The following is a 25,046-nucleotide window of genomic DNA, read 5'->3' on the forward strand; positions in this document are numbered from 1 at the left end:
GCTCTTCTGCCTGAAGTCATAGTGTAATGATGCTGTCTGAATAGTTTTTACTGCTTGCTTTCCAAGTAAAGGTTAATTATGATTGTAAAGTGAGAAATTTGGAAATGAAGAGAATTCCTTTTCATTGGCATTAAGAAGTCAAACAAAATGTTACTCATGTACAACTGAGGCTTTATGAAAAGATGGCAGAGAGGCTGTGGACACATTTGCCCAAAGCAGGCCAACCATGTTCTGTAGAAGAGGCATCTTCCGTGGAAGAGGCATCCTCAAGCAGATCGCACCAGGCCCCTGGAACGGAGCCCTCGCCAAGGCCGCCACACTCCTGTGCCCCTTAGGACAGGTGCCATTCATCTGCAAGGATGTCTTCCTGGGGTGAATGAAGATGCTGCTTATTGGATTATCACCTGTGGCCTGCACTGTACCATTTCCATAGAAGAAGGCCTTGTGTCAGCCACTTTGTAACTAACTCCTCCTCAGGTATCTACTCTTTAGCTTCCTACAAGAGAAAAAGAAGTCCTGAGAGTCTTATTCTGACTTTAAAATCAGTGACGTTCGATCCTTAAAATTACAAAGTCATTGATGTGTCCTAAACATCTTTAAGCTACCACACCAACAGTATTGTTGCATCTCTCAGTTTAGTTGCCTAGGGAGTCACCTCGTTTTGAACATGTCTTTCCTCAGAAAAAAGGCCAGTATTTTATATGATGAAAACAAAGGTTTGGGGACCTCCCTGGCAGTCCAGTGGTTAAGACTTCATCCTCCAATGCAGGGGGTGCGGGTTCTATCCCTGGTCGAGGAGCTAAGATCCCACATGCCTCACAGCCAAAACACCAAAAAAACATAAAACAGAAGCAATATTGCAAAAAATTCAATAAAAGACTTTAAAAATCATACACATCAAAAAAATATATATCTAAAAAAAAAAAAAGAATACAAAGGTTTAAGTAGAGCTGTATTTGCATTCCTAGCAAAGAACAGACTCACGGACCGAGGGCCTAGTAAAGCAGGCCCACGACCACCACCATAGTGTAGAGGGGTCAGTTAACTGGGGATCCTTGCACCCCTAGTGATGAAATTCGTGGGTTCTGTAAGCCTTGTGAAATCATATGCAAAATTGTGGGTGTGTGCATTTTTCTGGGAAGAGGGGCCATAGGTTTTATCATTCTCAAAAGTGGTATGACCCCCGAAGGTCAAAGAACCATGGAAGGAGTCCTTCAGAAGCCCCTTCCCAGCCATCTGCTTTACCTAGATCCTTGGGGCTTTTAGTTTAGGGGGAATTCTGGTCTCCCTGATGTGCCGCAGTACCCCGACTCAGTTTTTTGTGTTCAGCTTCCTCTGGCAGGATCTGTAGTGGCTTCATGCCAGTGGCTTCCAGGACCAGCTCCCTGGGACTCCCCACTGCTGCGGTTTTCACTGTCTGTTGTTTGTTGCCCTTCTCTTCTTTCCCGATGTTGCAAAGTCTTGTTCCTAAACCCAAAACTCAGTTAGTTGAATATGCCACCATTTTGATGGGATTAGACTTGACTTATGAAGTGTATCAAGGATCACAGAATCCCTTAACTGTCTGAACCCTGTTTCAGTCATAAGTGAGGGTGGAGAGCAGCATGACTGCTGGCATGAATCCTGGCCCTCTGGGATTGTTAGGTTAGTCTCAGACAGTAACCTCACTGCCTGCAACTAAAAGGAGCCAAAAGCGTGGAGGGCGGAGGACCCGTACAAGAGGATCCTTAGGAGGTAGAGCCTCAGACCAGACTGTGAAGCATCAGTGCTTGATGGCAATCAAGCGCAGTCAGGAGAAGCAAAGCAGCACATTTCCTTAAAAGGATACAAGATCTGGAGGGGAGAGAAGAAAAGCTCTGGTATTTGCCATTGTTTCTAGCCCAGGCACACACGTCGTTTTACACGCTTCACCTCACCAGTTCCCCTCGCTAGTTAGTGTGCTGTGCAGCACCATCTGGGATGGGGGCTGGAGATGCCCCTTTCTCCACGCCCTGTGCAGGCATACTCTCCAGAGCTTTGGGTGCAGAGGTAGGACCTGGCAGAGGGCAGGCTCACTGATTCTCATGGTTCAGCTCCAAGAATTAACCTTTGCCCAGAGCATAACAAGTGATCCAGTACCTAGAGGAAAGCCAGGCCAAGTACCTGAAGATACTATATTTCTCCTTATAGCCAATTATTAGAATGGCCCACAGATCCTTATGCCCTTAGCGGTGCTATTCTTTAACCCTCAGTATCCCTGCCCCAGAGTGAATGTTCATTTAGTTCACTGAAGGTTGAGTTAGTCAGCACAGGGCCCCAAGAATCTAGTCTAGGGCTGGCTTATGAAGTCACCACCTTCACAAAGCTCTGCCAGCTGCCTTAGGCATCTGCTCTTTCTGGGCCCCACTGGGAACTTAGATAGCACGGCATGAGGCATATCAATGATACACTGCTCTAAACCTACAAGGGCATGTTGCTTGGGTAGAGAAGTTTGGGGATGGCTGCAGGTTGCCAATGACAATGACACTGCCTCCCCTCTCAGTGGTAGAGTGAGACGCATAAGGCTGTGCCTGGTTCCTCCCGCTCTGACTTCCTAAGAGGCCCATCTGGAGAGTAGGGTCTGATGGCCAGTGTTTAAAGACCCGTTTCTGAGCTTCTCAGGGCGCTGAAAGACTCCAATCAACACCTGGAGGCATTCTGACTGCACATCTAGAGAAAAATCAACGCCTCCAAGGAAAACGAGGGAGGGGAGGGTAGAAATGGACAGTGGCAGAGTCCTGCCAGTAGAGACTAGTGAAGAAAGAAAAGACAGTTGTCAAATAGGGATGCAAACCTTCGCACAAAGATCAGCCCATCCTTTCTTGTTAGGTTTCCATTTAATCAATAAAGCCCACGTTTCCCTCTTATCACAGCCCCCCCTTCGACGTGACCAAGTGTTACTTCCAATCCCAGCACAGCGGACATGTGCCTCAGATTCCTGAGAGACACATGGGAGGGAAGGGAGCAGAGGCCTCAGCCCTGCCTTAGGAAAAGGTCTACCTGGCTTCCCGGGACGCGGCTCGGACCCGTTTCCCCTCCAGTACCTCCATTCCGGCTGGCAGAGGCCACCCTGCCTCCTTGGAGACTCCTCCAGAAGGATGGGGGCCGTGTTGCCTGTGCTGTCCACCAGCAGCCTCTGGGGAAGGCCCATCTCCAGCTCATTCTCCAGATCCTCTTCTTCAGAAGAGGAGGAGGCAGAGGAGGAAGAAACAGCCGTGGGAGCCTGCGCTGCTACTTCTTCCTCCTTAGGATCCTCAAGGGGCAAAAGCTGTGCCGTGGGCTTCAGCTCCGCCTCTGGATGCTCTCTAGCTGTGACCACTGAGGTTCTGGTTAGAGGCCACCAGGTGGGTCCAGCCAAGGGGCAGCAGCAGAGGCAGCCCTGGCCCAGCAGCTGGCAGCAGGCGTGCGGGTGGCAGGGAGGGCACAGGAACGGAGTGCTCAGAGGAAGCCCACCGGTGACACATCCAGCGACCGGCCCCACCAGAGAGCAGCAAGGGGCCCAGAGGAGGGGCCTGGGGTGCTCCGTGGTGAAAGGCTTGTGCAGCCTGTCCACAGCCTTCTTCCAGACGGCTGGGGGCACCCACCTGACCCCTCCAAGAGGCACAGGAGCTGTCCTGCCATCCCAGAAGTGAACAGTACTTTCTTCTTCTTTGGATGCTACATAACAGAAAAGGTCACGATTTTGTTACAGCCGCCTCTTTCATATCATGGGATAAGGGGTCTCCTCTCCCCAGAAGCAAAGCCTCATCACGGCCCCTCTGCTCTGCGTCTGCCCGCGTGCACCTCTCCCTGGAGAGCCTGCCAGGGACATTCCTCGCCTGCCCCATGCTTACCACCCCTTCCTGTGCCGCCATGTCTTGGTTTTCATGTCAAAACCAAGATGCGGGCCTCCCTGGTGGCGCAGTGGTTGAGAGTCCGCCTGCCGATGCAGGGGATTCCGGTTCGTGCCCCGATCTGGGAGGATTCCATATGCCGCGGAGCGGCTGGGCCCGTGAGCCATGGCCGCTGGGCCTGCGCATCCGGAGCCTGTGCTCCGCAACGGGAGAGGCCGCAACAGTGAGAGGCCCGCATACTGCAAAAAGAAAAAAAAAAAAAAAACCAAGATGCATCCTCAGGTGGGGGAAGGGAAGGAGAAACCTCCTTCTGTCGCTTCTCTGAACACAACGATGCTGACTGGCTGGCCTCGCACAAGGGGACTGTCCCAGTCTCTGGACGACTTGGTGGGGGACCATGAGTACTGGTGTGACCCCAGGATAACCTCACCGCACCATAGGTTAAGTAACCAGCATAGACATAGGAGCCTTGGGCTATTTTGCCCCGATAAAGAATATTTTATAATCTGAAAAATATGATTTGTCTATCTGTGGCCACCCTCAGGACGAAGCTGCAAGTGAAAGGGTCAGGATTTTTTAAGCCTCTAAAACCCCTAAGCTGGAGAGACACCCTTTGCTCTCTCAGCCTGATCACCAGCCTGGCTCCTGGGGACTGGGAGGCCAGAGCGCTCCCTTACCTCTCTGGGGGTCTCTTGCCTCCAAGCCCAAAGGAATGGTGCCGGGGCCATAGTGCTGTTGGTCTGGTCCCCAGAGTGCCAGCACCTTGTCCCCAAGTCGCAGTGAGTATTCCACGCATGGCGAGAACTGAATGACATCTTCCTCCAAGACCACGCTCTGCCACTGGGCTGGCAGCCCTGGGCATGTGACAAGGGGAGCCTCAAATTCCACCAGCAGGAACCCCTGCCTCTCCAGCTGTGGGAAAGAAAACACTCAGCATAAGAGCTGGCATTAGGAAGTACTGCAGGGAGCACCATGGTTCCCCACAACGCCTAGGGCCAGGCCCAGGGTCTCCCTCCCACGGGGCAAGGCCCAGTTAGGGAAGGGGGCAGGGCCAGGCGCTGCTCGGGAGCCTGCTGTGGCAGAGACAGGCTGGCTGTGAGGCAGACGCTCTTCCCTCTGCTTCTTGCCGTGGCAACTCTTGTTTATCACTTCTTGCCTTTCCTGTCCCGTGCTCTTCCTTTTCCTGTTTTGTTTTGTTTTGTTTTTCTCCTATCTTTACATTTGGCCTGCAACTCACAGGAGTAACCTGGGTCCTCTGGATCTTTCCCCAAGCGCACCCCCTCCTCCCAGCACTCCCAGGAAGTGTTGTCCCTGTGTCCGCAGCCAGCCAGGGGTGGGGTATCATCCACAGGCCCTCTCAGGCAAGGACAGGCTGGGGCTGCTGGAGCAGCCCTCTGCACTGCCATTACGTCCATGAGGGGAGGCTAGGCAAAGGAAGCAAATGAGCAGCCTGGCAGAGAGGGCAGGACAAGTACTAAGCTAATTAAAAGAACAAGCTTACAAATTGACTTTTATCAAACCACTAGACAGGATCTATATTTGAGCAAAACCCTGTTAATATTTCATTTGAAATTACATATTAGTTACTTGAAAATGACAAAATGACTTTTGTTTGGAAATTCTATAATTTATATATATTTTTAGAAATCACACTTGTTTTCCCTCTATGGATCCACATTCACAAAGTCTGACTCTTTGTGGGAAGAGAAAAATCCCAAAGAAGCAAGTAGCCATCAAAGTAAAGCCCAGGCCTGGCCCCAGCACGCAGGCACCGTGCTCCTGTGTGGAGGGACACAGGCTTACACGAAGTACACATGTTTTGCTCCTCTTTCCCTTAGGCTGGCGCCCATAATTTGACACATTGAATTTTCCTGAACAAAGTGCTTTTACTGTATATTTTCTTCACTGTTATGGATTGAATAGTTACCCCACCAAATTCATGTTGATGTCCTAGCCCCTAGTACCTCAGAACGTGACCTTATTTGGGAATAGGGTCATTGCAGATATAACGACTTAAGACAAAGTCACACTGAGTACGGCTGAGTAGGGTGGGCCCCTAATCCAATGACTGGTGTCCTTACAAAAAGGGGAAATTTGAAGACGGACATGCACCCAGGGAGAACACCATGTGACTATGAAGGCCAAGATTAGGGGGATGCTTCTACAAGCCAAGGAACACCAAAGATTGACGAAGTTAGGAAAGGCGCATGGAACAGATCCTCCCTCACAGCCCTCAGAATCACCAACCCTGCCAACACCTGGACTTCCAGTCCCCAGAACCGAGAGACAATTTCCGTTGTTTAAGCCACTCAGCTTGTGCCACTTTGTTACCCAGCCCTAGCAAATTAATGCACTCACTGACATTACATTTTCACTTCTGCATCCTGACCATGGAAGATCTGTGCTTATCCAAGTAACTGAACTGCTGGGCACACACAGCTGAGGCATATCAGGTATGACAGGGCCACCCAGAGGAGCATATGGGGAGATGTTGGGACTTAGGGACTTGCCTCGGGAGCAGCCCCTGTAATAAAAGCCATCTGCTTCCCTTCTTGCCAGGACCCATGCGTCCGCAGCATGTCCACCTCTTCTCAGCCAGCCAGGCCCCTGCCGTGCTGGGTCAGCAATGTGGAGACACGGGTCATAAGATGCATACCTGGGAAAAAGCAAATGGAATTAGGGAGTAGAGAAAACCAAGACCTAAAACCATGAAGAAACATGCTTCAGAGTTAGATCTGAGCAGCGCCATGGTGTGTGCATGACAGATAAGGCAATATGGAACAGAAATCCATGTAAAGAGTGGCAATCTGTGACTTCCAGTAAGATAAGGTAAGCTACTGGAAGGGGCAGGAGGAGAGGAGAGTGAAGGGAACCGTCGTTTGAGGATTGGGAATTGTTTCAAGGTAATCAGGGTGGGATTAGCCTTTATATATTCTGGTTATGAGTGCTGGTCTGAGACTAGACAGCAGGCCAGGAAAGACTTCCAGGAAGGGAAATTCTGAGGCGGTATGTGGGATTCCACGATGAGGCGTGGAGGCTTGGATGGTGATGCCAAAGGAGCAAAATTGCAAGAAAGCTGAGCACTGTGGGGTAATAAGAGAGGAGGAGGCGTTTGAGCACAGGAAGCACACAGGAGCTGACTAGGAGGCTGTGAGACAGAAAAAAGGAGAAGCTAGTGCTGGGAAATTTTGTGGACAGGACCAAGCTGTAGGGAATTGTTGAGTCAGGGTTTGGGTTTCTGAAAAAAACTGTTTACTTTGTGGGCAAGCCCGGATACAGGAATGCTTAACTCAGGCTTTGAATGAGATGGTCTACACAGGTGAATCAAGAAAGGGGCTAAAGGGTTCAGGCTGGCATGTCTCTAACCTGGGCAGACTGACTTGAATAGCATGGACATGAATCCCTGGGACTTGCACCACCTGTATGTGCTTATAGGCTGAGCTTCCTTTCCCCTCTCGTATTCACACTGTAGACAGCCAACTAAGGATACCATTCATAAAAAGCCAGGATAACTGAGGGATACTGAGGGAACTTGAGGAGGGACCTGGAGACCTCACCTTAGCGGCTGGTAGCAGAAACCCTAATTTCTCATGTAGTCCCATGGCAAGTCTCAGAGCTGATGGTAAAATGAGCTAGAAGTTTTATAACTGATGATGCCTGACTGCCTTCCCTCACACATGCCAACTCTGACATCTGCCACTCCGCTAAAAGGTGGGATGAAAGCCAGGTCAACCTTTGATGTCACTGGGAGTGCAGTTTAGACTAGGGGAATATTAAACCCCAAGCAACTCAGAGCCCACACGGTAAAGAACCCTTTCGGCCTTCCCAGGAAGCAAGCTCTCTCCCTCCTGGGCCATCTCTCCCACCATCTAGAACCAAGAACAGAGAGGAAAAAGGAAGCCGAGATCGATACCTGGTGAGGGGGCTCTGCCGGGTGAGCCAGGGTGCTTGGGAGGTGAAAGGGCAGGCGAAGGAGAGTTCCCAGGGAGAAGCAGTGCTGGCCCAGGCAGGGGCCTTCAGGATTGTGACCACGCTGCAGTATTTAGGCAAAGGCATCCCAGGCCCTGCGGAGGAGTCCATGGCCTTGGGAGAAAACACCTGAGAACAAGTGGCGGTATTATCTGAGTTGCAGCCCACAGCCCAGGAGAGGGCGTCTGGCCCGGGCTGGGCTCAGCTCTGCGGTTTGCGGCCTCTCTGCGGCCGCACCCGGTCCCACTGACGCACGGGGTGTCCCCAGAATCACCTGCCCGGGAGGCTCAGCTCAGGAAATAGGGGAGGGGTTGAAAGAGTAAGAGCTGGGATTTCAGAGAAGGATTTAGCTGTAGTAAATCCTTCACAGCCTGCTGGCTGCGTGCTCACTTCATCTCGGTGCTTCAGTTACCGCCCAGGAGATGAGATGTGGAAAGCACCTGGCATATTTAAGTAGCTCAACATACGTTAGTATTTTTCCCCCATCTCCACCCCAGTTGTAGGGACTTCGGGGGTAAGACCACACGTCCCTTCGCAAATCGTAGGCCTGGTGACAAACTGACCCCTAACCCAAGCCACAGACTTCCCTCCTAACCCAGTCACCTGCGGGACTAGACCGAGCTGAGAGCCCAGGGCTGTGGCCTCCGTAGACGTGCTCAGAGGCGCCAGCTGCCACCCAGGGCCCGAGATCCCACTCCGCTGGCCCAGCCCACCACGGCCCTGTTGAGTCTGCTCCTGCCCAAGTCCACAGTTCTGACCCCAAGGGGACTTATCACAGCCTCAAACTCCACCTCAGCCTCAGCCCCTTCCGACAGATGGAGTTCACGGCCTCAGACCGACTGACTCCTGGTTGCCTAGCAGGTTGCCATGGATGCGAGCCAGCTGGGCCGAGGGAGTGTACTGAGCATGTGCAGAGGTGGGGGGACTGGGGCCTCGGGCCGCGTGCGCGGGGCGAGAGGGTAGCGGGTAGTTCTCCGCCTTTCTGGGGAGGGGGTGTTGGCGGGAAAGGCCAGTGCGACCTCAGTTCCCCAAAAGCTCGGGCTTCCCCTCTGCCGGAAGAGTCCGTCAAGATGCGCAGCCCTCACGGATCCCAGGAGAGTCTCGTGAGGGAGGGAGCTGGTCCCTCAGAGACTCAAGGCTATTGACCTGCCTTCACCCGGTGCGGGCAGGAGGCTGGAGTGGAGGGAACCACTGGGTGGCCTAAGGACCCTAAGATAGAATTTGTCTTTAGTTTTAAAAAAAACACAAAAAGGGCTTCCCTGGTGGCTCAGTGGTTCGGAGTCCGCCTGCCGATGCAGGGGACGCGGGTTCGTGCCCCGGTTTGGGAGGATCCCACATGCTGCGGAGCAGCTGGGCCCGTGAGCCATGGCCGCTGGGCCTGTGCATCTGGAGCCTGTGCTCCGCGGCGGTGAGAGGCCTGCGTACCGCAAAAAACAAAAACAAAAACAAAAAAAACACACAAAAACCAAAAGTGTGGGCATGTTTGTCTGTAACAGACAGGACTGCTGAGGAGCGGAGGTGTAATGATCACTTGGGGTGGTGGGAGTGGACAGTGGGGACCAAAGGAACAGAAGTCTAGATTCTGCTCTCATTTGAACCTCCAGAGGAGGAGGCTGGTATTTGAGGCATCTGACAGTCACTGTGCACTGGCTGTGTGCCCAGCACTGTGTTCAGTGTAGAAGACCCAAAAAGTATGCAGGGACGTTTGTGGTTGTCTCTACCCCATCCATCCCCGCCTTCCACCAGTTCCTGTTTCTGCTGTGGCTCTGTGTGGTTAGGAGAGGCTGACTGTACCCCCCGATTCATGTGTGTCCATCAGCACATTCCATCCCCTGGCCACTAGGGCATGGGCATGTGCCTCTGGAATCAGAATGAATCTCAAGACTTTTGTTGGAAATCCTGGGTTATAGACTTTCTTTTTCCTCCTATACATAAATAAGAAAGCTTGAGGTTCTGGGAGCTTCTGACAGTCTTTCTGGGACATTGAAGCTATTCCCAGAGAGGATAGATCTAAAGAAACCAGGTTCTTGGTGACAGTGTTGAGCCCTGCCTGAAGGCGGCCCTACTGCTAGAAGCGAAGGTATGTGAACCAATAAATTCCCTTTATTGGTTACACCAATTTTTATCAGATTTTTGTATCGGTTGCAACCAAAAGCATCCTAACTGATGTCTACCCTCACAGAGCTTAACTTTGCAGCCAGGAGAATGACTGTTAGCCTAAAGGCTGAGTGATTTAGTCTCTGGCTATGAGAGAAGGATTCCTGAATAAGATAGGTGGGATTTCAATGGTGAAAGGAAGAAGGAGAATATTCCATTCCTTCTTGGTAGGAAGCAAGAGCTAAGAGAGAAGGATGCATTTGCAAGACTGTGATTTTCTTTTTGGGGTGGAGGGAATGGGGTGTCATGGGAAAATCAAGTGTGGATATTCGGGAAGGGGCCAAATTGATGGGAGCTTTGAAAACCAAGCAGATAAATGTCAACAACGTCAGAGTCAAAAGGAAGTTGTCATGGGGCTTGAGCGATGAAGTGACGTGAAATACTTTAAGAAAGAATATCAGAGTGATGATAGAGCCAGTTGAGAACAGAGCCCAGGAGGCCACGGAGTTATCCAGACACAATGTGACAGGATGGAAATAGGAAAATAACACCACCAAATATTTCCTGATGCCTACCTGGCTTGAATCACTTTGCTGGGTGCTAGGAATATAGGATGTATAAGACTGACACCTATCTTCAAGGAGCTTACATTCTACTGAAGGCAGAGATAGGTGTGCAAAGATAGCAGGAGTAAAGATAGCAGGATAGGAATGGCAAGGAAATATGTGTTCACAATAAAGGAACAAGTAATGGCTGTGGTGGAAAGGCTTCACAGAGAGGTGACAGTGGAGGTGAATGTGACAGTGTGTTGGAAGTCCTGCCTGGGCTTGGTGACAGAGGGGACGTGGGAGTTAAGGAAGAAGGAAGAGCTGAAGCTCATCATAGGAACAGAAATAGAAACATTTTGAAGGCAGACTCCAAGATAGAGGACGTCACTGTCCTCCCCACATTTTCTGGCCCGGAGAACCTAAAGAATGTTGATGTCATGGGCAAAAAAGAAAAAAAAGAGGATAATAAATTTTAAAAATAATGGCTATGAAAACATTATGTGTTTTCATGTTTCACATTATGTTTTCACATAATGTTTTCATTATGTTTCACAAGCACTGTTAACACTGATAATAAACATAAGGGGTAGCTGCTTTTCCTATAATTCTCATTCTGTGGATGAAGAACTGAGAAAACACAGTGGGGATGCAGCAGAGTCAGAATGTAAATGGAGGCAGTTTGACTGTGGAGCCTGCACTCTTAAGTGCAAACTGAGCTACCTGAGGATGTCTGCTGCATGCAGGAAAAGGATGACTCTGAAGTAATTTCAAATGACAACAAGGTTTTGTTAACTACTTTTGCTTTAGCCCCAAGATACTTCCGCATCACGTTATGAGTGACGTATAGATTTCTCGCCAACCCCAAATAATAAAACCCACCAAACTGACAAATCCAGGGAGGTTCATTGTGATTGCCTATCATGAAGCGTCTGCAAAGTGCAGTACAGGCATTGAATAGTCATTAGTCTTACCTTACAATACTCTTGTGAGTTTCTTACAGCTGGGACTCTGGCCAAGTGTGTGAGAAGGGCAAGGTGAGAGATATAGAGAATTCTGGGGACTCCTGCTTCCCTAAAGTTCTTGAAAGAAATTGCCAAAGGTTAAGAAGCGTTTTCTCAATCTACATAAGATAATGTTTAGTACATCTGAAACCCAGGTAAGAAATATCCAACACAGCTTAGCATTTGAACTATTATCTGCCCACCCAGAAACTCCATTAGGAAAACTATCAAATGATGTAAGGGACCATATTTTGTGAAATTATTTGTTTCTATTTAGAAACACAGAATCAAATGATTCCGAAAATGGGGTCAGTGTGGTGGCTGGTGGTTGCCATTATGGAGGAATCTTTCCTGGGGTTATTCTTGGCCTCAGCCTCATCAGGGTACAGAAGGGACTGCAGGTAATTAATGTACTTGATTGCGGCTCTGAGGGTTTCCACTTTGCTGAGTCGTTTCTCCAAGTACTCCTCTGGCAGATGATGTCGGAGCTGGGCATAGCCTTCATTGACACATTTCACCGGCTGCCTTTCCCGCTCATTCCTTTTCTGGATAAAGGCTGGCCTGTAGGAGTATTCACACCTTCTGTAATTTGGATAAGGCATTGGGAAGCAGAAGGCGCAGGCTTCCCCATAATCTTCCATGATCAGAGAGTCACTGGAAAAAGGCAGCAATGGCAGGTCTTCAGAGTAAGAAGGTGGCACCGGGCCCTCAGGGTACAGGTGGAACATGATCATGGGGTCCAGATAGAAGGACCTGGTCAGTGGCAAGTGGGTGGAATCAGTGAAGACAGGCAGTTTGTCTGGCAGATTGGAGTAGCTTCTATTGTCCATCATTTCCTCTTTAGCCTGGAAACAGAACCAAGTTTATTAATTTGGCCAGATCAAAAGAGAACAGGTATCGACAGAGATCAGAGACTTTTCTGCTTTGATGAATAGTTTCTGAGCTCATTCTGAAAACTTGATGGGGTTACAACATTCTTTGGGTAGAAAGGGAGAGGATTTTTGATGGTACACAGAAATAGCATGAAATAACATTGACTTGCCTTGTGAGAAAGTTATTCCCTTTCAGTCCTTATGATTACAAGGATATATCTTTAGTCCGATGACAGTGTGTTTTCCATACTACTAGAATGCTTTCTAATCCTCCTCAGATGGAAGCCTTCAACAGGAATAGTATCTAGCTGGAATCTAATAATATTTTACTATTAATTTCTATTTATTGTGAATTATACTGATTTCACATTTACAGTAGTGATACAACGTCTCTTTTAAAAATAAAGCTACTTGAGTAAAAAATGTAAATTGATTTACAGAAAAATAGTAAGTAAATAGCAGTACAGGTGGAACACTAATATAATGAAGATTGTGAAGGTGTATTCAAATACTGACGTTTGGGAAACACTGAAACACCACAATATTCAAATACGTGTTGGAGAAATTACAAACTTGTTAGTGATCATGCAACCTCACAGGCATAGACTTCTTAAATGATACCTGATATGCCGGGGGCAAAACTGAAAATAAAAATAAGAAAGGAATCATTTGGTCTTAAAAATTCACTGTAAGATTTCCTTAATGAGAAACTCCCCTAACACATTTAAAACATGGTCAATTTACATATTTTTACTTAGAACTTTAAATATATTGAGTAAAGTGCATCTGTATTTAGGTATTTTTTTTTCATGGAACTTAAAGTATTATGCTCCAAGATGTCTCATATCAACACATTCCCTTCTTCTGAATAGGCCTGCATCCAGCTTATTTATTACACTACCATTACTTTTTGCCTTTGACTGTAATAATGTGGTCACAATGGATTTCACAGGAACATTATAGTGTAACTAGTTAACTGGAAGTCAAGGAAGTGCTATAGGAAAAGAGTGTTTTTCTTTCAGTCATTAACATTCTCAAGTTTCCATCTTGGCTTTGCCTCTTCTTAGCTGTGTGTCCTTAGGCAAATTTCTTAACCTTTCTGAGCTCTGGCTTATTCCTATGTCCAACTGAGCTATCAACTATTCTGCAGGGTGGTTGTGAGGATTAAATGAAAAAAAAATACATAATGCACTAGGTATTAGTTCTTTTCCTGTTTCGTTTCTTAACAGATGAATACTTGTGCAGCATCCCTTTCTCACCTGCACCTTATAGAAAACCTGGCTTATATTTTCCCTAACACTGGAAAATCAAACATTGATCTATCCAAAGCACATCTGTTGAGAAATGAAGAACATACCCAAAATGGAAAAGGAAAAGCCACATGAAATCTAATTTTGGGCTTTCAGAAAAGAAGGAAAGGTGGCTTTCTTTTTCCACAAAAAACCCAGCCCTAATGTTTAAGGGCAAGATTAGGTAAACACTGGCACTTGTTTCTCTACCTGAGTAAAACAAAACTCTGCAGGCTGCACTATGTAATGACAGGAGCAGTCTCTAAGCACCAGAATTCAAGTGCAATAAAGTGTATTACAATTCTTGTGAAAAAACTTATCCTATCAAGTATGGCTACAGAAAAGACAATGACTCTGGAACCAGAAAGGGAAGTAGGGGATGGGGGACAGCAGATGAGGGGTGGGAAATGTGAGTGGTGGGGAGGGTTATAATGTCATGGTGAAAAAGGCTGAAAAAGGAATAAATGCCAGGAAAAGCTCTTCCATATAGAGGTGCGGTGGTGAGGGAATGAGATAAGTGCCATAGGTCCAATTAAAAATCAAAACAGAGGAAATGAAAGATTCCAAGTTACTGATCCAATGGCCTAAAATAACTAACATAAAATGAAAATCTCTGGATTACAAACTAGCCAAGATCCTGTCAAAAAGAAAAAGTTGCTGAGAAAAAGAGTTGGGAAATTCTCGAGCCAAGAATTCTACAGGGTAAGAGATAAAGGATGTGTATGGCAGAAGTTGGGAAATGATGGCACAGTGGGTATGGAGCCCCTATTACTACATTTCTGAGAACATCAGCACCTGATTTCTGCCTATAGCTAACGAGCCAGAACTGATACAACAGGGTACCAAAAAGTAAAGCAGATGTCATCAAAGCTAATTGCACACAAGAATTCTTTCGGTATAGTTCATCCTGACTGATAATTTTAACAATATCTTAAGCCTTGACCCAGATGAAATCTGAGTAATTTGTATACGCAGCAGGTAATTAATAGTTTCTAGGTTTTAACAAGACGTTGCATAATTCTTGGAAAAAGAGCCTGGTGTCTTTGGAGACACACTGATGAGAAGCCTTTTCTACTGAGCATTTCCAAAAAGTTCACCAATCAGTGTAGCAGCATTTAAATGACCCTGTATTCAAAGAAGAAAATTTAACAACAACAGTGATAGAATGAAAAAGGCAGTAGCAAAGAGGATCGAGACAGGAAGTCTAGTGGCAGCTGGACATGTTTGTAGAAATTGAGTAAAGGTTTTAAAAGAGAGCCACACAGGCTGTAAGTGCTGCAGCTCCAAAGCCAGATACACGCATAGCTAACAAATGCACCTGCCTTTTAGGGAAAATCTCAGGTGTCTGTCTTAGAACTCTTCTGGGAAATAAATGATGAGGTGTTAATGATAAAATCCTAAGAGATTCTGGATGCTCTGCTGAGCATAAAAGCTTCAACTTTCTGAGAGATTACAAATATCTAGCATGGAAAAACCAAAAAGCTACAACTGTACATATAACTGAATTACTGAATGTTAGGCCTAGAGAAACCTTAGAAACCCTCTTATCCAATCCCTCATAATTGTTGCAAAGCTAGTAGCGGAGCAGAGGTCAGAACCTAAAGCTCCTGACTTCCAAACCCAAAAACACTTTCCACTCCTCCAGATGACTGAATCATCAGCAAAACTGACTCTTTCAACATATAAGCATATTTGATAGTTTAAGATAATGGAATAATCAGATAGCTGAAAAAATTCATCATTTATCAACCGTGCCTAGGGATTTTCTTAAAAACCATGTTTTTATTCTCCACCATGGGCCACTCTGGAGAAGTCTCTTACCTGACTTTTGTTGCCGAGAGGCTGTACTTTGGGCTGAGTCAGACTTAAACTGATTTATAGGTGATCATTTAGTAACAACATGCAAAATAGCTTACAGTTAAACAGAACTGCTCAGTCTGGTTTATCTGTTTTCTCTACCTAATATGTAGATATGACAACATACAACAATACATAGAATACATACAACAATACATACAACAATAAATAGAAAGCTTTGCTTGCAAAATTGGACTCTTGTAGCAAATTCTTTTATTAAAAGAATGCCCCCCCATTTATCTGAGTTATATAATCTTATATCAAAATTATTTATGGAAAATATCTTTAAGTAATAATCTCATAATGTGCAAATATTCGCCAATATTTTTTAAATAGAGATTAAGGCCATAACCAGGAAGCTCAATATGAACTTACATTTTATTATATATCTATTAAAATTTTTTTCCTTCTAAATAAACTATTTTTCAGAGCAATTGTAGATGCACAGCAAACTGAGCAGAAAGTACATAGTTCCCATTTACCCCCTGCTCTTACATATATGCACATTCTCTTCTACTACCAATAGGCCAGCCCCAGAATGATATATTTGTTACAATTGATAAACCAATATTGACACATCATTATCACTCAAAGCCCATAGTTTACATTACGGTTCACTCTTGGTGTTGTACAATTCTATGGAATTTGACAAATGTATAATGACATATTATATACTGATTTTTTTTTTACTCCATAGTTTTGCCTTTTTCAGGATGTCATATAGTTGGAATCGTATAGTAAATAGCCTTTTCAGATTGGCTTCTTTCACTTAGTAATATTTATTTAAGGTTCCTCCACATATTTTTGTGGCTTGATAGCTCATTTCTTTTTAGCACTGAATAATATTCCATTGTCTGAATACCATATCACTTACATGTGGAATCTAAAATATGACACAAAGGAACTTATCTATGAAACAAACAGACACACAGACATAGAGAACAAATTTGTTGTTGCCAAGCGGGAGGGGAATGAGGGAGGGATGGATTGGGAGTTTCGGATTAGCAGATGCAAACTATTATAATATAGAATGGATAAACAACAAGGTCCTACTGTATAGCACAAGGGACTATATTCAATATCCTGTGATAAACCATACTAGAAAAGAATATGAAAAAGAATACATACCTGGGGCTTCCCTGGTGGCACAGTGGTTGAGAGTCCGCCTGCCGATGTAGGGGACACGGGTTCGTGCCCTGGTCCGGGAAGATCCCACATGCCGCGGAGAGGTTGGGCCTGTGAGCCATGGCCGCTGGGCCTGCGCGTCCGGAGCCTGTGCTCCACAACGGGAGAGGCCACAACAGTGAAAGACCCGCATACTGCAAAAAAAAAAAAGAATACATACTTGAATCATTTTGCTGTTCAATAGAAATTAACACAACATTGTAAATCAACTATACTTCAATAAAATAAATTAAAAAAAAAATATTCCATTGTCGGGATGTACCACAGTTTACTTATCTATTCACCTAGCAAAGGACTTCTTGATTGCTTCCAAGTTTTGGCAGTTATGAATAAAGCTGCTATAAACAGCCATGGGCGGGCCTCCCTGGTGGCGCAGTGGTTGAGAGTCCGCCTGCCGATGCAGGGGACACGGGTTCGTGCCCCGATCCCGGAGGATCCCACATGCCGCGGAGCGGCTGGGCCCGCGAGCCATGGCCGCGGGGCCTGTGTGTCCGGAGCCTGTGCTCCGCAACGGGAGAGGCCACAGCAGTGAGAGGCCCGCGTACAGCAAAAAAAAAAAAAAAAAAAAAAAAAAAAAAAAAAAAAAAAAAAAAAACAGCCATGGGCAAGGTTTTTGTGTGGACATAAGATTTCAACTAACTCAGATATTAAATACCAAGGTGTGCAATTGCTGGATCACACAGTAAGTGTATGTATAGTTTTGTAAGAAACTACCAAACTCTTTTCTAAAGTGGCCATACCATTTTTGCATTCTCACCAGCAATGAATGAGAGTTCCTGTTGCTACACATCCACACCAGCATTTGGTGTTGTCAGTGTTCTGGATTTTGGGCATTCTAATAGGTGTGTAGTGGTATCTCATTGTTTTAATTTGCATTTCCCTGTGGACATATGATGTGGAGCATCTTTTCAAATACTTATCTGCCATCTGTATATCTTCTTTGGTGAGGTGTTTGTTCAGGTCTTTGCCCTATTTTAAAATCAAGTTGTTTGTCTTATTGTTGAGTTTTAAGAGTTCTTTGTATATTTTGGAAAACAGTACTTTATCAAATATTTTCTCCCAAATATTTTCTCACAGACAAGTCTGTGGCTTGTCTTCTTGTTCTCTTGACAGTCTTTCACCAGAAGTTTTTAATTTTAATGAAGTCCAGCTTATCAATGATTTCTTTCTTGATTCATGCTTTTGATATTGAATCTGTCATCAGCAACCAAAGGTAATCTAGATTTTCTCCTATGTTGTCTTCTAGGAGTTTTGTAGTTTTTTTGTTTTGCATTTAGGTCTGTGATCCATTTCAAATTAATTTTTTGAAGGGTGTGAGGCCTGTGTGTAGTTTAATTTTTTTGCACTTGACTGTCCAGTTGTTCCAGCACCATTCACTGAAAAGACTTTTCTCCATGCTCCCATTGTTCCTTTGTCAAAGATCAGTTAACTACATTTGTGTGCATCTATTTCTGGGCTTTCTATTCTGTTCTATTGATCTGTTTGTATTCTTTTGCCAGTGCCACACTGATATTGACTTCATTACTGCAGCTGTACAGTAAGTCTTGAAAACAGGTAGTGTCCGTCTTCCCATTTTGTTCTTCTTCATTAACATTGTGTTGACTTTCTGAGTCTTTTGCTTCCTTACAATCAGTTTGTTGATATCCACAAAAGAACTTGATGGGATTTTGATTGGGATTTTTTTTTTTTTTCCTGCATTGGGTCTTTGTTGCTGCGCGCAGACCTTCTCTAGTTGCAGCAAGCAGGGGTTACTCTTTGTTGCACACCACGGGCTTCTCATTCAGTGGCTTCTCTTGTTGCAGAGCACGGGCTCTAGGGCGTGCAGGCTTCAGTAGTAGTGGCACACGGGCTCAGTAGTTGTGGCTCGTGGGCTCTAGGGTGTGGGCTGAGTAGTCGTGGCACACGGGCTTAGTTGCTCTGCGGTATGTGGCATCTTCTCGGAACAGGGATCAAACTGTGTCCCCTGCATTGGCAGGCGGATTCTTAACAACTGTGCCACCAGGGAAGTCCGGGGTTGAATTGAATCTATAGAGATCAAGTTGAGAAGAATTGACATCTTGATAATATTGTCTTCCTATCCATGGACATGAAATCTCTTATTTAGTTCTTTCTTTCATCAGTTTTGTAGTTTTCCTCATATACATTTTGTACGTATTTTGTTAGACTTATACATATTTCATTTGGGGGGATACTTATGTAAATGGCAATTGTGTTTTAATTTCACTTGTTCATTGTTATTATGTAGGGTAGCAATTGACTTTTGTATCTTAACCTTCTATCCTGACACCTTGCTATAGTCAAATCACTTATTAGTACCAGGGTTTTTTTTTAACTCTTTTGGATTTTCTTCATAGACAATCATGTCATCTGTAAACAATGATAGTCTTAACTTTTCTTTCCCAATCTGTGTACCTTTTATTTTATTTTGTCTTATTGCATTAGCTAGGATTTACAGTATGATGTTGAAAAGGAGTGGTGACAAAGAACATCCTTGTCTTGTTCTCCTCTATTCCTAGTTTACTGAGAGTTTTCATTGTGAATGGGTGTTGGATTTTGTCAAATGCTCTTTCTGCATCTATTGATAAGATCACATCATTTTTCTTCTTGAGTGTGTTGATGTGATAGATTTCATTAATTTTCAAATGTTCAAACTGCCTTGCATACCTGGAATAAATTTCACTTCGTTGTAGTTGAACTTATGTCTTTTAATACTAACAATAAAATCAATAATTTTAGGTTAGATTTTGGGGTTTAAAAAAAGTGCTTTTCACTAACCAAAAAATGCATTAACGGCTCCTAAAATCTCATCCTTATGAAATTAATGTAATTTAGTTCAAAAATTTCTTAGAACAAACACTCCTTCATGCATTTTAAATCCCTCAGTTTATCAAAATGATATCTGTATACTTTCAGAGACCCATCTAAGTATCCATACATTCTCTCTCCCTCCCTCTCTCTCTACACACCCACACCCACACATAGATAATTTACTACCAGTGTTTTATGATTAGACTGCTATAAAACAATAGTCTTAAAACAGGGTACAAATTGTCTTTGCATCTTCAAGTTCATCATACAGCAAAAGAGGGAGGGGAGAAAAGTTAGGAGACATAGATACACTGGTAGGTGTTTCAAAAATTATTTTTGTTCTTACATTTCAAAGAGGACATAGGAAGAAAAAAGCCAGTTATCCAATAATTGCTATACCTTTCAGAGGAAGGCAACTGGAACTCCAGTGCTAGTTCAAAGCTGTACACACTACAGCTCAAACAGCTGCCTCTCAACCTGACTGGAGATGCTGACAAATATGTGTATGTCATCAATCCAGGGAGGCTTGGGTCTAAAAGAAAATTTCTTTATTGCAAGTGTCCAAGTCCTTAGGATTCATCCTTAAAGATACTAGAAGAAGATGAGAAAGACCACACACCAAGACTATGTTTATTCATTAGAGTAAACTAGCGAATGGCCAGTTTGTTCTAGGATGCATTGCATCAGACATCACAGTACATGAAGAAAATCTGCATCTTGTGAAGAGCCACCAGGCATTTCAGATCCAATTTACCATGAAGTGCAGCCACAGGCCAACCAGATGTCCAGATAACATAGTCAGTGCAAAATTCAAATAGGTAAGTCAGGGCTTTGATGAGGCTGGCAGACTGCAAAATATAAATGAAACTTGAAAATAAAAGGCAAAGTCTATTTACAACAGATTGTTTAGTAAAGTGACTTGAGAAAAGTCATGTTAAGCACTTCCCACGTATCCCTCCCCTACTCTGCCAAAAACAAAAACAAAAACAAAAAACACCACACAAAAACCACCCTTGAAAATTATCTTGAAAACCAAATTAAAACTGTGTGGTAAAAAAGAGAGTGCTTTTTCCAGGTAAAGGACTTCAAGATAATTTACAGGCAGACATATTTTTATTAGTAAAAGTCACAAATAAGAAAAGGCTAACGTTGTTTGAGGCATGTGCTTTAAAAAAATGCCTCCATTAATACATTAACAAGAAAAGAAAAAACCAAGCATGTTTTTGTTTCCAGTTTTGAATTTTCCAGCAAGAGTTAGTGAAATCAACAGGGCATTAAAACAAAACCCAGGAAAACTCCGTCAATTTTCTCCCATTGTCTGCCTCATTTCTTTCTAGTCACCTTGAATTCGATTCCCAATTAGCTGAGGACAACATGACGGTCAAAGACGGATTTTCGCTGCTCTTGAACTTGAAGCTTCCAACGCTGCTGGGCATACTCTACCTTATTCAGCACATTGGCTCGACTGCGGGAGCGGGCCAGCACATCGTGGGCATTTGCAAAAGGCTGGTGATCCTGAAAGTCCAGGAATGGAGAACATCAGACGGTATGGTCCGTGTAAAACACACACACACAATAGCAGTTATCCAGCCACGGAGGTAGGAGCAGCTGGCCTTTTCAAACAGACCATCTAATTTGGCCAAGCACTCTTAGGCACTCAACTGCCAGAAGCAGGAAGAACTTAACTACAGAAATAGTTGGTTCAAGTAAAATAAGCGATGAGGAGGTATTTGTGCAAAGTTCCCATGAGTCACCATTTCCAAAGACATTCCCTTAAGAAGTAGGGATCAAGACAAAGACAGTGGTCATTTATATTAAAGAGAAGCCCGTCTTGATGAGTGGTGGAAAGAAAATCTATTTTGCATGTTAATATCTATATGTTACAGATACAGAAAGTAGGGCTTTTCCTTGTCTTATTCGATACTATATAGCTAATCTGTGGCTGAGGAAACTCTTATCTTTTAATTTCCTGACTCCCATTATATTAGAATTGTTACTTGCCAGCTTGGGGCCACATTCATCCTGGGAGATGAGTTGACTGGATCCTATCTTGGTTGGTTTCCATCTCTTCTTATGCCCTCAACACCTACATTTCCCCCTTCCCCAATCTGTAATGAACAGAGACATAGCTCAAGTGCTACAATTACCCTCTAGTGCTAAGGACAGTAAGGAATTATTACTTCAGCGTTTCTATTTGGTAACGACTTGAATCTTTCATTGCTGAGCACACAGTAGCTTCCATGTTAGCTGCCGCATTAGGAAAGAGGCCATTGAAGGGTCACCCAGGTATCTGTGTAGAAAACGAACCTGTCCTGGTCAAAGTAAACCAACGTAAACCAATGCCACTGATGTTTGTAGTCATTACACAGGAAACCACCAGGCTAATCTATCTATGAATGAGATATAAACACAGCTGCCTAAATGACAAAAGGCATTCAGTATTAATTTATTGCTTTTGTTTGCCTTTTCCTTGATCTCTTTTTCCTGAACCTGGGTTAGCAAAGCTCCTAAATGTTCCAACATAGGATACAAGTCACAAGTCAGACCTCTTAACCTTTGCCTCTCGGAAAGAAACAATATTGTTTCGCATGTTTGCAAAAGCTCTATTATATACCCAGGGCAGGAGTCAGCGTGTCTATGGAAAGCTATACATAACTGCATAACTATATATATAAAACTGTAACTAAACAGTGTTTTAACGCCTGGTCTTCTTTTTAGAGCAAGATATTTATATAATGTCGACATTTCAAAGACATCAAAGAGTTTTCTGTAAAGAATTTATCCCTGCCTTCTTTACCAAAATTGCTTCAACTTTTCACTTAATTTAGGTAATATCTTGTGCAAACCCCATTCTTTTTTTAACCTTACAAATGAAAATAATAAAAACAATTCCGCAAAGTTCAAATGTTTCAAAGATGTAAGAAAGAACGTTAGGAAAGAGGAAGGCGCCTAATGTTGTTGGATTACTTTATTTCCCATGAGGAAATAAACCGATCCAAGGTCATCTAACAGATGAGCACAAGCACAGGTCTTACCTCCCCTAAACTTGACTTGGTGTCACATCTTCTTAACACACTGATTTTGTTCAGGTAGATTAAAATGACACTATCCGAATGTGGTGCTTCAGTGAACTTGTATATAAAACATTATTACCATTGGTTTGTTTTGACATTAACAAGACTGGGAAGAAGGATGTACTTTACCAGCAGAGTGCTTCTCAATTTCATAGTCCTGTTATCTACTCTTCAAGGTAGGGGGAGAGACATCTTCTTAAGGAACAAATTTAAAGGACTAAACAAACAGTTAATCCTTCTGGCCTATTCTCCATCCATCAGAACAAGACTGAGCTAGCTGCTCATAGTCATGGATGCCGGGAGAATGCAAATAGAGATTTACTCTTTATATATGTTTGCACTTTTTACAGCTGATAAAATTACAATAAGTACAAAACATGTTTTAATGTAATGCTTTGATCATAGCAATGATGTGTCGTGGATATATAACACAGTAAATATTGTGGCTCCTTGCACTGAGCTTCTGAACTACTTGTGCTGACTCTCACTTGGTTCAAAGTGCTCTACACCCGACAAAAATAGACAAAATTAAAATGGAATTTAACAAAAGCACTTTTAAAGGCACATAAAGAGAGAAGAACTATCATCTTGGATTAGCAACAATTGTAGGAATTTAAATTGAACTTCTTTTTGAACAGAGTTGTTACCATAAATTCATACCTGTGTTTAGAAAACCTCTCTCTGCCCAGAATCAATTTAACAGATATCACAAGTCAGCCAGGCCTCTCAAGACAATGTTCTCATATGATCGACATGCTCGCAGAATCAATCACTGGTGAACAAAATGCCTACTAAGCACATGGTCCCATCAAATGCCTTTCCTACCTATTTTTATCTACACATTTGTGCATCCATTTCTTTTATGTTCTGTTGTCTACCCCTAAAATCAGGAACCAGATATTTAATGCTATAAGGGATGTAGTTTAAGTCAGAGTTTCTGTCTCTGTGTCTATAATGAAATGGTTTACGTGGCCTTTGATACATAACGTTTTCATATGTTAGTAGTTCTCAACTGGGGGTGATTTTGACCCCCAGGAACATTTGGCAACATATGTGGATATTTTTGATTGTCATAATTGGGATGAGGCTTCTAGTGGGCAGAGGTCAGGGATGCTATTAGATATCATGCAGTGAACAGGACAGCCCCCTACAAAAAGCAATCATCTGACCCAAAATGTCAATGGGAAATGTTGTATGTGAATGAAAATTAACATGGGAACAGTATTTGAGACTCTAATCCTTCCTGATATGGAAAAGTTACTTGTTATGTGTTGGTTGAATTACTAAAGGAAGCAAGGGGAAAAGAGGCAAAGAGAGGTATTTCTATGAAAGTTCTTCACAAAACAAAAATGAAATCTTGCTCAAATTAAGTTGAGTATTCAATATCGATATTCATGAGACAAGCAGGCTCTGTAATTGTAACTTAAGCCATTCATTCGGGATCCCCTTTCTCATCTTTTACCAATGGGTCCACAAGCCATTCCAGAGTAAAAGGACTTTTGACTGTGATTGGCAAGGCTTTATCCTGGCTTTGGCTTTTGGAATTGATTCTTGAAACTCTACTAAATTTTATTCACTTTAAGAAACATAGTTCAATAAAGTAATCCAAAATAAAAAGTAATTTCTAAAGAATATTATATATGTAATAATGAAATAGTGGAAAATTTGGAAACAAACCCAAACAGGATAATGACAAAACAAACAATATAATTCTCTAAGCCATACTGAATAACAAATTTGCGGACTATGTCAATTTCTCAAAGGTTTTGAGTGAAGTAATATTAATTATATATACAAATATGAATGTGTTTTAAAGATAGGAAGAGAATCAGGAGTGATGGTTTTATTTTTCTCTAGAGTTAAAGATCACAGATTTTTTTAAAGAAGGAGGAAAATAGGAAATATAAAACATCAGCAGGTTATCAAGCTGTACTTCATTAAGTAAAGAACATTATGGTTTTCATGCTTCCCTTCACTAAAGCCTCTTTGCCTTTTAAAATATTTGGTGATGTTGACAGGAAAGGTGTTCAGGCAGGAGCCTAGGAAGAAGACTATCTCTGATGCTTTTCTCAATGTAAACAGGGAAAGGCAATGAAAATTGTGCCCTTGGTAGTGAAAGGCAAAGCCTTGTACAGCACACTCACCAAGGATCATCGGTCTAACCACCATATTTATGGCTTTACAGAGCAATTTCCTCATAAATAGACATACACTAATATTAGAACTGTCTTTAGGTTCTCTGGTGGAGGATCTGCTCCAGATAGGGACATCTATTATGTAACTACTCTTTACATGCACTTTATATCAGATGACGACAGAGACTGGCCTTGAACAGCTAGGGCATGCTAAGAACTTACCCCAACATCTTCATCACTCTGTATCAATTGTGAATGTCCAAACAGGCGTCTCTTCAGTATGGGCTCAACCAGAGTAAGATACACCATGTACAGAAGCAGAAGGCCCAAAATGGAGAGATAAATTATAATCATAACCTA

General features: G+C 43.7%; 3 protein-coding genes across 6 annotated transcripts in view; all 3 read right to left on the reverse strand.

The window, feature by feature from the left end:
• Positions 1–123: 123 nt before the first annotated feature.
• On the reverse strand, positions 124–11,963 carry LOC132494395 (uncharacterized protein C11orf16-like). 2 transcript variants are annotated; one of them, XM_060105453.1, is made up of 7 exons: positions 11,881–11,963; positions 11,437–11,544; positions 6,362–6,507; positions 4,529–4,763; positions 3,019–3,675; positions 1,246–1,467; positions 124–496 (listed from the first exon to the last, which is right to left on the reverse strand). In XM_060105453.1, exons 3-6 carry the CDS (start codon positions 6,428–6,430, stop codon positions 1,268–1,270), a joined length of 1,161 nt encoding a protein of 386 aa, XP_059961436.1. In that variant the 5' UTR covers positions 6,431–6,507; positions 11,437–11,544; positions 11,881–11,963; the 3' UTR covers positions 124–496; positions 1,246–1,267. The 2 variants fall into 2 exon arrangements, with proteins under 2 accessions (XP_059961436.1, XP_059961437.1); XM_060105454.1 differs by lacking the exon at positions 124–496 and having other exon boundaries at positions 1,248–1,467; positions 3,063–3,675.
• Positions 11,566–19,961, reverse strand: LOC132494396 (achaete-scute homolog 3-like). Of its 3 annotated transcripts, XM_060105457.1 has the most exons (4): positions 19,877–19,961; positions 17,427–18,694; positions 16,613–16,803; positions 11,566–12,311 (listed from the first exon to the last, which is right to left on the reverse strand). In XM_060105457.1, the coding sequence occupies exons 3-4, from the start codon at positions 16,700–16,702 to the stop codon at positions 11,754–11,756; spliced, it is 648 nt and encodes a 215-aa protein (XP_059961440.1). In that variant the 5' UTR covers positions 16,703–16,803; positions 17,427–18,694; positions 19,877–19,961; the 3' UTR covers positions 11,566–11,753. The 3 variants fall into 3 exon arrangements, with proteins under 3 accessions (XP_059961440.1, XP_059961439.1, XP_059961441.1); XM_060105456.1 differs by lacking the exon at positions 17,427–18,694 and having other exon boundaries at positions 19,877–19,959; XM_060105458.1 differs by lacking the exons at positions 17,427–18,694; positions 19,877–19,961 and adding an exon at positions 12,509–12,653 and having other exon boundaries at positions 16,613–16,703.
• The window catches only part of LOC132494398 (transmembrane protein 9B-like), a 21,245-nt gene continuing 15,990 nt past the window's right edge, over positions 19,792–25,046 (reverse strand). The window contains 3 exon segments of the mRNA XM_060105460.1: positions 19,792–20,325; positions 20,819–20,992; positions 24,909–25,043. Coding sequence (XP_059961443.1) covers positions 20,837–20,992; positions 24,909–25,043 — 291 coding nt within the window. The 3' untranslated portion in view covers positions 19,792–20,325; positions 20,819–20,836.

This window comes from Mesoplodon densirostris, chromosome 7, assembly GCF_025265405.1.
Source record: "Mesoplodon densirostris isolate mMesDen1 chromosome 7, mMesDen1 primary haplotype, whole genome shotgun sequence".
Lineage (NCBI taxonomy): Eukaryota > Metazoa > Chordata > Mammalia > Artiodactyla > Ziphiidae > Mesoplodon > Mesoplodon densirostris.

What these genes read in the sequence shown, in the direction of transcription:
- LOC132494396 (XM_060105457.1), bottom strand. Translation starts at nt 16,702, where the DNA reads ATGTGGGATCTTCCCGGACCAGGGCACGAACCCGTGTCCCCTACATCG. An exon ending in TGCCACCAGGGAAGCCCCAG is followed by an intron (nt 12,312 to 16,612) that starts GTATGTATTCTT and finishes TTCTGTTTCCAG; the next exon opens with GCTAAAGAGGAAATGATGGA.
- LOC132494395 (XM_060105453.1), bottom strand. Translation starts at nt 6,430, where the DNA reads ATGCTGCGGACGCATGGGTCCTGGCAAGAAGGGAAGCAGATGGCTTTT. An exon ending in TTACAGGGGCTGCTCCCGAG is followed by an intron (nt 4,764 to 6,361) that starts GCAAGTCCCTAA and finishes TCTTTCCCACAG; the next exon opens with CTGGAGAGGCAGGGGTTCCT. An exon ending in GGCAAGAGACCCCCAGAGAG is followed by an intron (nt 3,676 to 4,528) that starts GTAAGGGAGCGC and finishes TCTGTTATGTAG; the next exon opens with CATCCAAAGAAGAAGAAAGT.